The sequence below is a fragment of the Mandrillus leucophaeus genome, unplaced genomic scaffold (assembly GCF_000951045.1).
Source record: "Mandrillus leucophaeus isolate KB7577 unplaced genomic scaffold, Mleu.le_1.0 Scaffold7, whole genome shotgun sequence".
Taxonomy (NCBI): Eukaryota; Metazoa; Chordata; class Mammalia; order Primates; family Cercopithecidae; genus Mandrillus; species Mandrillus leucophaeus.
In genome coordinates, this window is record NW_012107585.1 from 5,803,268 (window position 1) to 5,814,561 (window position 11,294).

At 43.5% G+C, this 11,294-nt stretch overlaps 2 protein-coding genes across 3 annotated transcripts in view; one reads left to right on the forward strand and one right to left on the reverse strand.

Annotated features, from left to right (window-relative positions):
* Positions 1-4,448, forward strand: part of GATC (glutamyl-tRNA(Gln) amidotransferase, subunit C) — a 26,305-nt gene extending 21,857 nt beyond the window's left edge. Inside the window, exons 4-5 of one of the 2 annotated variants that reach the window (XR_001004293.1) lie at positions 1,165-1,268; positions 3,642-4,448. Coding sequence is in view for 1 of the 2 variants with exons in the window: in XM_011964427.1 (XP_011819817.1) it covers positions 1,165-1,268; positions 3,642-3,694 (157 nt within the window). In the remaining variant the exon portion in view is untranslated. The remainder of the gene's footprint in view (positions 1-1,164; positions 1,269-3,641) is intronic. The other variant, XM_011964427.1, reaches the window with a different exon arrangement.
* Positions 4,449-5,099: 651 nt separating this feature from the next.
* The window catches only part of SRSF9 (serine/arginine-rich splicing factor 9), a gene marked incomplete at its 5' end in the record, with an annotated part of 8,561 nt that continues 2,366 nt past the window's right edge, over positions 5,100-11,294 (reverse strand). The window contains 3 exons of the mRNA XM_011964551.1: positions 5,100-5,597; positions 7,383-7,555; positions 9,079-9,239. Of these exons, the coding sequence (XP_011819941.1) occupies positions 5,454-5,597; positions 7,383-7,555; positions 9,079-9,239 (478 nt within the window). The remainder of the gene's footprint in view (positions 5,598-7,382; positions 7,556-9,078; positions 9,240-11,294) is intronic.

Here is an 11,294-nt window from a genome sequence, read left to right on the forward strand (position 1 = left end):
CGGGGCTTCACCATGTTAGCCAGGATGGTCTCGATCTCCTGACCTCGTGATCCGCCCGCCTCGGCCTCCCAAAGTGCTGGGATTACAGGCGTGAGACACCGTGCCCGGCCGACAACTTAGTTTTTAGGTGTAGCCTTAGCCCAGATGTTCCTGTCACATCTTTGTCCCTCTACGACATGACTCAAATGCCATTAGGGTCTGCCCTCAGTCTGTGCCCACTCAAAGCAGGAGCATAGCTACTACTGAATACTGTATCAGTGATATAACAAACTGCTTGTTTTTTTAGTCCAAGTATCTGGAAGCAGGTTTACACACTTTTACACCTTGAAACAATAGTGAAGCCTGATGCATATGTTCAAGCTCCTGTGTGTTTACCAGTTTGCCATCTGAAGGCTTTAGTAAACTCACTAGGTCCCATAGAACACTGGGAGATTCTTGAGCTGTTTGTGACACATTCTGCTCAAGGGCAGCTGCACCCATCCACCAAAGGGGCTGTGGTGGCAAAAGCATTCATCTTACGGGTACCAGATTGGGCTCAGATCCCAGGTCTGTTACTTAGGAGCCAACATCCTTAAGTCACTCTTGAGGCAAGTTTGCTTCCCCATCTCTGCTTAGGTTTCTAGCTTCATCTTCCACCCCAGCAGACCACACCCCAGCCTGCTGAACTCCCTGTCCTTCTCTGAATCTCTGAGCTCTGGGTTCTCTTGCTTTGGGGTTCATGCTGCTATACCTGCCAAGAAGTCCATTTCTCATACCTTCATCCCCCAATCCAGCTATTCTGAGGATGTGCTACTCACCCAGGCTAGACTAGGTACCCTTTCTATCCTTTGGCAGGCTGTGCTAACTTCTGTCAGATTTAAAATATTATTTTATAATTGCTTTTACCTGTCCCCACCAAAAGACAGTTGCCCATATAATCATCAAAAACTATTTGTTAAATCAATCCAGAGAAGTGATTAGCACTTACTTCTCAGGGTTGTTGGGACAATCTATAAACTGTAGGCTGTTATTTGGTCTACTGTTGATCCCAGCTTCTCTATCTTTGAACAGTGCCCATTAACTCAAGAATATACCGCTTCCTTGTTCTCTCCTTCTTGCCCCTTCCATCATCCCCTAAAAGCCCCCTTCTCTGAGAGGGTAACCTTGAGCTTCTGGGTTTTGTAGATGTCTATACCTGAGATCCGACAATGTGGTAGAAGGCAATTGTGCTGATGAATTACTACAAAACTCCCATCGAGTCGTGGAGGAGTATTTTGTGGCCCCCCCAGGTAGGTGTTGCCCAGAGTGGTTTAACAGATAGTCTCACAGTGACCTTAGGAATGAAGCAGGAAGCGTGAGGACCAAAGATGCTATGTGAAGGCACTTTGAAAAGGATAAAGTGCATACAGATGGTGACATTAAGGTGGCGGTAGGGTCCAGGGTCATACCTTTAGGGGGCAGGTAGTAACAGGAATAAGCAAAACAGGATTGGGGGGAAGTGGGGTAAAGGTTTAGAGTGGATGGAAATCTGGAGCTCAAGATCTGCCTAAAGGGGCAGCTGACATTCTGTGTTTCTCAAAGCCACAGTTAAGACCATGCCAGATCCTGTAATCGGCTCCAACTTTCTAGTATTCATACCATGAATAAATATTTGTTAGGTCTAGCTTTGGGCTGGGTGCCACAAAATAACCAGTCCTTTCCTAAAAGAATCCTTTTTTTTTTTTGAGATGCAATTTCGCTCTTGTTGTCCAGGCTGGAGTGCAATGGTACAATCTCGGCTCACCACAACCTCCGCCTCCCAGGTTCAAGCGATTCTCCTGCCTCAGGCTCCCGAGTAGCTGGGATTACAGGCATGCACCACCACGCCTGGCTAATTTTTTGTATTTGTAGTAGAGGCAGGGTTCACCATGTTAGCCAGGATTATCTCGATCTCCCGACCTCAGGTGATCCACCCACCTCAGCCTCCCAAAAGGAATCTTTTGTGCGGCCTTAGCCCAGATGTTTCTGTCATATCTTTGCCCCTCTATGACATGATTCAAATGCCATTAGGGTCTGCACTCAGTCTGTGCCCACTCAAAGCAGGAGGAGCATGGCTGCTACCCTATCAGTGGTGCCAGGCAGGAATGTAAACCCATTTCTCCGGAGAACCTGGATACCTGGCATTTTGTGTGATATTTCTTTTTTTTTTTTTGAGACAGAGTCTTGCTTGGTCGCCCAGGCTTTAGTGCAATCTTGGCTCACTGCAACCTTTGCCTCCCAGGTTCAAGCAATTCCCTGCCTCAGCCTGCCTGGTAGCTGGGATTACAAGTGCCTGCCACCATGCCTGGCTAATTTTTTTGTATTTTTAGTAGAGACGGGATTTTGCCATCTTGGCCAGGCTAGTCTTGAACTCTTGACCTCGTGATCCACCCGCCTCAGCCTCCCAAAGTGCTGGGATTACAGGGGTGAGCGACTGCATCCCACTGATATTTCTTAAATTTTAAGCGCTGGCAACCAATTCAAGCCAAATTCACCGTCCAAGCCAAATAAAACACACCTGCAAGCCAGGTGCAGTCTGTGAGCCATCACTTTACAACTGCTGGTGTAGAGATTTGCATCATCTACCTACTGTAAATATTTTAAATAGAAGCTTTAAAATTACCGTGGGCTGACAGTAAAATCCAGAACCTTGGATAGGTTGACTGTTTTTATCTCCTCTGCAGGTAAGTGAGTACTGGAGTTGTACTACCCCTCTGGGCCTTTGGGAGTGGGACTAGCCAAAAGCAGTCAGGTAGACTGCTAAGTGCCAACTTCCAGTTCAGCATATCCCCTGAGGGAGAATCATTCTGAGCAGACTCCACAGAAGACATTGGCCCTGGTCATCTCAAGATGCCAGTTAAAGGCAGGCTCTGGTTGAAGCAAGGATGGGAAAGGCAGCTAGAAAATGTGTGAGCTAAACTTTTTTTTTTTTTTGAGACGGAGTTTCGCTCTGTTGCCCAGGCTGGAGTGCAGTGGTGCGATCTTGGCTCACTGCAAGCTCCGCCTCCCAGGTTCATGCCATTCTCCTGCCTCAGCCTCCCGAGTAGCTGGGACTACAGGCGCCCGCCACCACACCCAGCTAATTTTTCGTATTTTTAGTAGAGATGGGGTTTCACCGTATTAGCCAGGATGGTCTCGATCTCCTGACCCCGTGAGCTGCCCGCCTCGGCCTCTCAAAGTGCTGGGATTACAGGTGTGAGCCACCGTGCCTGGCCATGAGCTACTTTTATCATGCCTCCAATCCACTAAATCACCTGTTAACTGTGGAGAGAAAGGAGACTCTCCATCTCAGAGCCTGATAGTTGTGGCTTCAGCAGACATATCTATTGATCAGACATGCTGTCTCCCACACAGAACCTTACTTCAGACTTCTTGGGACCACCTGAGTTCATGGTCATGGTCAGTCTTTCCTTCTACTCCTATCTGCATATTAGTGGCTAATCAACCTGTCTACTCCTTACTGAAAAAGGTGAATTTGGCTTCACTTAGAACTGATTCTTTCAGATACTCCGAGTTAGGAAAACAGGGTAGTAGCTATATTTACTTCCGTATTTTCCATGAGAAACTAAGTGATCAGTTAGCTCAGTAGAGCCAGCTAGGCGGCAGGCTCAGCTATCACATTCTCTTTTGTTATTTTCAAACAGGTAATATCTCTTTGCCAAAGCTGGATGAACAAGAGCCATTCCCACACAGCTGAGTAGCTCATTCTGGAAAGCGGGTACTCTGTGACCATGTGGAAGCACAATGACAGTATTTTCTTACTGTGAACACTAATGTTCCTGCTTTTTTCAGTCACCTGAAAAAATGGATGCTCAAGCATTTCTTAACAGATTCTTCTGAAGACACAATTGGGAAACATCGGGCCCCAAAAATGAGTTCCTGATGCTAACTGAGGTGAAAGGAAAAGCAAAAGTCAGCTTCCAGGGAATTCACTTAACAAGCCTGTTCAGTATGGAAGACATTATTTATCTGCCTTTAACTCCCCCCAAAGGACTGTTCCAACTGCATGAAAGTGTCTTCTATCTACGTAACTGGTAGATGGAGCATCTTGATCACTATATGACAACCCTGGCTGTCATTTTTAGTTGCCTATCTGCAGTGATTTGAGCAGCCCTATTTTTACCGAACATACCTGAATTTGTTCTTGGGCTTCCACTCTCTTTCTAGAAAAGGGCTAACTTCCTACTAAGGTCTGAAGAGTGTTCAAAGTAGACTAGAGCTTGGGAACTCCTAATCTAGAACTATCTGCCATCCCACAAAGTGATTATATGCCAAAGGGATACTAGTCATACCTAGTGTTTCTTTCGGAAAAGAGAACTTATCCTAAAATTAGCCCTGGGTCTGGGAAAAAGGAGCCCTCTCCACCCCCAAAATGATTATTAAATTGAGATAAGTCCAAGATAAAACTCAGGATACCAAGGATAAATGAAACTTATTTAGGGATAAAAGTGATAGAATCAGAGAGTATTTCCTCTAACCAAACTGCCAAAGTTGGTTTTGGCTAAGAATTTGCCAATAGTATTTACGTTGCTTGTCATTTTTTTAGTTTTCTGAGACAGGGCCTCACTCTGTCACCCAGGCTGGAGTGCAGTGGTGTGATCACAGATAACTTGCAGCCTCCTGGGCTCAAGTGATCCTCCCGCCTCAGCCTCCTAAGTAACTGGGACTACGTATGTGCATCACCACGTCCAGTTAATTGTTTAAGTAGAGATGGGGTCTTGCTATGTTGCCTATCTGGTCTTGAACTCCTGGCCTCAAGGGATCCTCCGGCATGCTTTGGCCTCCCAAAGTGCTGGGATCACAAGCATAAGCCACCGTGTGTTTGTTTTTCCCATTCCCTTCCTTTATCTGCAATGCTTTTTTCTTCTTTAAGGCAGCCTAATTTACAAGCTTGGCCTTGAATTAAAAGAGAACCCAGAACCCACTCTTAGAGTTTACATTCTCAAACCAGTATCAGCAACTATCTATCCCCATATAAATAAAGTTATCTACCCCTGCTCCTTACTAACTGGGTACAAGTTATGATTACAACTCAGTGATTTTTAAAATTAGTGTGCCTATTTTGTGAAATCTGTGTACTTAATCAAGGACAACCACACATGTCAATTACTAAACGTTTAAAATATATTTCTAAACAGAATGGGCCGACTCAGTCACAGTAACTGTTGATCTCCATAGTAGAGCAACCCACAAAGACAGAACTGATTTTTTTCCCATAATCAGGGGTGAAAAATATACAACTTGTTTCTGAACCAAAACCACAATTTCTGCAGTTTAAAATGTTTCACTGCTAATATGGCCCTGGTAGAAATTATGTAGTTTTTTTTTTTCTTCTTTAAAAAAAAAAAATTAAAAAAATTTCCTAAGACACTAAATCCTCAATCTGGAATGTAGATTCTGAGCACAAAGCAGCTCAGTTAACCTAAAAAATAAAGAAAAAATTCCCATCACCTGTCTCAGTAGGGCCTGAAAGGAGAGAAGTAGTGTGGGGAACCCCTGCTTTGGTATGGAGAGTCACGGCCCCTTGACCCAGACCGAGACCGTGAGTAGCCATAGCTGGTGCTTCTCTCAGGATAAACTCGGATGTAGGAAGTTTCACCCTGAAATGCAAACAAAACCGAAAAGAGTAATGGGGAAAAAAATCAGAGCCAGAAGAATAAGCAAACCAACATCTAACAATAATAGTTAAATATTGAGCACTTACTGTGTACTCTGTACCTGGCATTAGGCTATCTCATTAAACCCTCATAACATTATGAGGTAGGTACTCTTACTATCCCACTTCAAGAATGAAGAAAATTAAGACTTAAATTATATCATTTGCCCAAGGTAACACAATAAATGCCAATTTGACATGTTGATACTCAATTATTATAAACAATATATCTGAATTACTGCCATTGACCCCCTTTAAAGCTAAGAACTGGAAAGGATCTCAGGGGTCATATAGTTTAATCCCCTGCCACCTCATATATGCATCTTTGGATGGGCATCTATGGAAGGAGCTAACCTGTATTTAATACCTTCCAGATGTGAGGACCTGAGCTAGATGCTTTAGATGTTATCCTCTTGCTCTAGATTCCTGACAGGGCTTGTGAAGGTGCTATTATGTGACCATTTTGCCCATGAAGGAATCAAGGTTCCAAGAGTAGTTAAGGTAAGGAATTAATAAGCAGCAAAGGAGTCATGTCCAGGCTGACTTGTCCCCAGGCCCTCTGCCTTCAGCCAGCATTCTCGGAAGATCCTAAGATGCCAAGGGGAAAGAACCCGGATGCTTTTTCACCTTAGGTGAAAGTCAGTAATTGGAGTTACCCTTTCTGAGGCCCTGCTTTGCAGTATAACTGAGGATCAAATGCTGTTCTGTTTCTGCTCCAAATTCCAAGTCCTAGAGGACAGTCTGAACAAAAGCATCATTAAACTATGGAAGGACCAACCTCTAAGCCAAAAACTAGGGAATTATATGAATCCTCAGAAAAAGAAATGAGCCCAGAGACCTGTGTCTCCAAACATCTGTAAATCTCATAGTAAGGCAGGACAGAATAACCAGAAAAAATGTCCAATTGGTGGTCTGGTTTCTGGTCTCAGTGGTACCAAAGGGATAGTCATCACTTCAGTCAAACTGAGATCCAAAACAGCAGCTGCTTTCCTACAAGGAAGGACATCAAGAACTACTGAGTCTCAAGGGTGAGATAATTAACCACAAGAAAATGTCACGGTTTAGCCTGGCACAGTGGTGCATGCCTGCAGTCCCAACTACTGGAGAGGCTGAGGTGGGAGGGCTGTGTGGGCCCAGGAGTTCAAGGTCAGCCTGGGCAATATAATGAGACTCTGTCTCTAAAATCAAAAATTAGAGAAATATAAAAATTATAAAATTAAAAAAGAAAATGTCACAATAGCTCAAGTTTCAGAGAGGATCCTGCACTACTCTGGGAAAAAAGTGAAGTGACAGCTCAGCCCTGACAGCAGGACCTAGAAGGGCTGAGATGAAGAGGCTGGCCTATAGAGCTCAGCCTAGGTCCACAGAAGGGGCAGCTGAATTCACAGAGGGATACTGCCATTTAAGCTGGTTGTGAATGGGGTGATATCAAGACCAACTGCACTAGTATTCTCTCCAGGTTACAAATACCATGACCAAACTGTGTTATGTGATACTAATATGCAGAATAAAGCATATTAAAAAACAAACATACTATGAATGCATACTTCTCTCAGCTATGACCCTGAAGGACTTAGGCATAGCAAATTCCATGGCTTTGTCCACCTAAGACAGATCTCTTATGGTACTGTGAGGTTACCAAATGGCATGGCCTCTTGCTACCTCTGCTAGGTCAGGTTCAAGTGGAGTGATTTGAGTACAAGCTCCTCAACAGAAGGCAAGGACCCACCTCATGAGAGCGGAATTTGGTGTCATCCAGTTTACGCAGGGCATATTCCATATCTTCTTTTCTGAGATACTCGACCATCCCCACTCCATCCTTCTGCACATCAGCATAACAGACATCCCCAGCTTCTCGCATGTGATCCTTCAGGTCCTGCCAGCTGCCTGATGGAGGAAGTCCTAGGCATGGAGAACATAAGAAAGCCCACATCCTTCAGCTATGTTAACTGCCCTGTTAAGAGCCAGCAATACCTACGGTCCCTTCTCCATGATCACTTAAATCCTGAGGGTCCCCAAATCATAAACCTTGATAAGGGACATGAAATCAGAAAAGAGCACTGAACTACATGTGGTAAATAAACCACCTTGAGAAACTGGTTTTAAGCCCATCTTCCAGAGACCAGACCTTTTCAATAGAGCAAGAAGTCCATCCCATTACAGGTATAGTATCTCTGAGAGTTCATAGCCTCTTTCTTTGTCCTTTAAAATCAATGCCAAACTCCTAATACTTTGAGTTCCAACTTTTTCCATTATGAAATTTAACAGTACCAATTATTTATTGCTTGACAGGGTTTCACAGGACATGGGAATTTTGAAACCAGATAATGAAATAACCAAAGAGTAGCTGAAGGTAACAATACAACAACAAAAAATCTAGTTTGTTTTCTTATAGGTGTGAATGACAAACTATACAGAGTACCTCTTAAAAGATCACCAACATTCTTCAATACAGTGGGGGGGAAGGTAAGACTCAGATGCTAAAACTAGTCAGGAGTCATACAACCCTACCTGATGTCATGAAAGGGAAATGTGCTCCTGCTCTCAAAGGCTGTGTTTACCGCTCACAGCTCAGGACTGCAGCCATTTCCTAATAGTTTTCTAAGCAGGATTTCAGAGCAGCATGGAGAGAAAAAAAGATAATGTATGACATCCTGAAGGAGGGAATAGAGTTCTGGGGTTAAAAAATTACAAAGGGACACAAGGTAGGCAGATACTGAAAGTATCACTATTTAAGCACATAGGAGTATGCTGTGATTGTGTGACATTCACATCTTAAAAAGGTGCCACGCTCCTCAATATACTTCATTCCACCAGGGCCCTAAAACTCCCATGCAATATGCAGAAGGCCCTAGGTCTTTCCAGTGTGTTAATATTTTGAAGACAGATAAACCTCCCAGTTTAGCATTTCATCACTTATAAACACTAGACAGAAATAGTCTATACTTTCCAATAAAATCTCTAAGACTCCAACTTACGGGGTTTTAAAAAATATTTAATTCTAAAACCACCACAAAATCTGATCTTCTTCAAGATCTGAGGCTGGGTAAGTTGTTCAAATCTAGCTCCTGGAATGCCTTTCTACCATGTCTGATGCCAAGTATATTCCAAAAGAAGAGTCTTTAGAATTGTAGCTCAAGGGGTTTTCCCATTATCTTCCCTTCTCACCACTAGAAAACTCCTTTACAAGAAGTATGTTTATGTTCTTCCAAGGCTGCACTCCCAGGCGCAATTTCATTTGCAGGATACTTGCCTCATTGGCAATCCAGGGCAGGGCTTCAGACTGGCACTGCATACAGGCTATTGAAAAGAAAGCCCCAGTGTCCCACGCACTGAAGAATAACAGTTATCATTTCTTGGAAGATAGACTCTGTGTTAAGTAGTAATTTACATGTATCATCTCATTCTGTTTGAAAGGAACATACCTGAAACAAGAACTCGGAAATCAGATCTTCTTGTAGGAGGCCCATTCCTCCCACCACGGGGCCACCCACCCCGACCTCCATAAGTCCTGGGGAACTCCACACGAAGCCGACACTGGCCATAATCATAACCATTTCTTCCATAAATAGCATCCTCTGCATCTCTGCCAAAAAAAAAGTAAAGTTTGGAGTTAGTGCTGTTCAGGAGGCCAAGTGACTTTCCAGTGAGGGGCATGAATAGTAAGCATAAAAGGGAAACCGAGAGTGAAGAAAAAAACACACAAATCAGGATCTTGATGCACTTCTGCTTCAGTCTGGAGATGTTTCATGATACTGGAATTAACCTTTACAGCTGTCACACACAGTTTTAGAGGTATGAAATTATAATGAATGAGCAAACAGATTACTTCTAAGAGAGCTAATTCAGAGAAAAAAAAAAGAATCAACTGCTGACAGATTGATTTTGCCAATAAACCACCAGTGTTTTTCTAACCTTGGTGAGCATTTTTTCAAAAAGCACACCACACACTAACACCTTAATATTTTTCTACAAGGCCTAGTGCCATAAAGTCTATGGAAATAAAAAGTAGCCAGTTAGCCAGGCATGGTGTTGTACGCCTGTAGTCCCAGCTACTTGAGAGGCTGAGATGGGAGTGCAGAGCCGAGATCACACTACTGTACTCCAGCCTGGGTGACAGAGACATTATCTCAAAAAAAAAGAAAAAGAAAAAAAAAGAAAGTAGCCAGTTGGATAGGAGAGTATTTGAGAGTAAATAAAGTAGCTGGGTGTGATGTTTGAGCCCAGGTCAAGGCCAGCCTGGGTAATACAGTGAGACCCTGTCTTTAAAAAAAAATAAGGCTCAAAGGACAAAAGACAAATGCAAACGAGTGTTTTGTGATGAATGTAGAACTTTTTTTTTTTTTTGTGAAACAGGGTCTTTTTTTTTTTGAAACAGAGTAGTCACCAAGGCTGAGTGCAGTGGCTGGAGCATAACTCACTGCAGCTTCTAACTCTTGGGCTCAAGCAATCCTCCCACCTCAGCCTCCTGAATAGCTAGGGCCACAGGCGTGTACCACTGCACCCAGCTAATTTTTGGATTTTTTTGTAGAGAGAGGTCTCCCTATGTTGGCCAGCCTGGTCTTGAACTCATGGGCTCAGGCGATCCTTCCCCTCAGTCTCCCAAAGTGCTAGGATTACAGGCATAAGCCACTGCGCCTGGCCTTGGAACTCTAAAGTGTACCTTTTCAGCATGGTTTGGAGAACTATTTTGTCAAAAAAACTCTCTGATACAATTTTGCCAAAAGAGATAAATATTCAATAAAACTACTTTAAGTCTTTCCTAGGACTCTAGGAGAGTCAGGAATGCCACGTTGATTCTCCAGTATTGGATGGTAGAAAGTATGACCCTGGAGCTTGGGTGGACAAGAGGAACTGAATGTGCTAATGAAGGCACTCTTCAGTGTCACAGGCATATAATCACTTATAAGATTTTAGGACTAAAAGCAACAAGGACCACATCCAGTGCAACCTTGACTACATAAAATGCAGACTGGGAGAGGCAGAACTGCTAGGATGTCAGAACAGACTCTGAATAAAAATTGGCCTGCATTCAGGTCGGGCGCGGTGGCTCATGCCTGTAATCCCAGCACTTTGGGAGGTTGAGGCAGGTGGATCACTTGAGGTTAGGAGCTTGAGACCAGTCTGGGCAACATGGTGAAACCCCTTGTCTCTACTAAAAAGATAAAAATTAGCTGGGCATGGAGGTGCGCAGCTGTAATCCCAGCTACTCAGGTACCTGAGGCAGGAGAATCGCTTGAACCCAGGAAGCGAAGGTTGCAGTGAGCTGAGACTGTGCCACTACGCTCCAGCCTGTGCCACAGAGCGAGACTCCATCTCAATAAATACAATAAATAAATAAATAAAATTAGCCTGCATTCAAATCATTATTCTGCAAATTACTAGTAGTCATCTCTGGGTTAAGTGTTTAATCAAGTTTTTACATCTCTAATGTGAATAGTATGCCTATCTCACAGGGTTATTGTAATGGTTAAATAAGATTACTACATGAAATGCTTTGCTTGAATCTTCACATCTAGTGACACCAAAAGAGAGTTTTTCTATTATGAAAGGAATGAGGGAAGATGACAACGTAGCATATCATATAGTAAGTCTGCATTCAAAGAACAGAAGAGGGAATTCAAGTCCATTGATCCTGGCC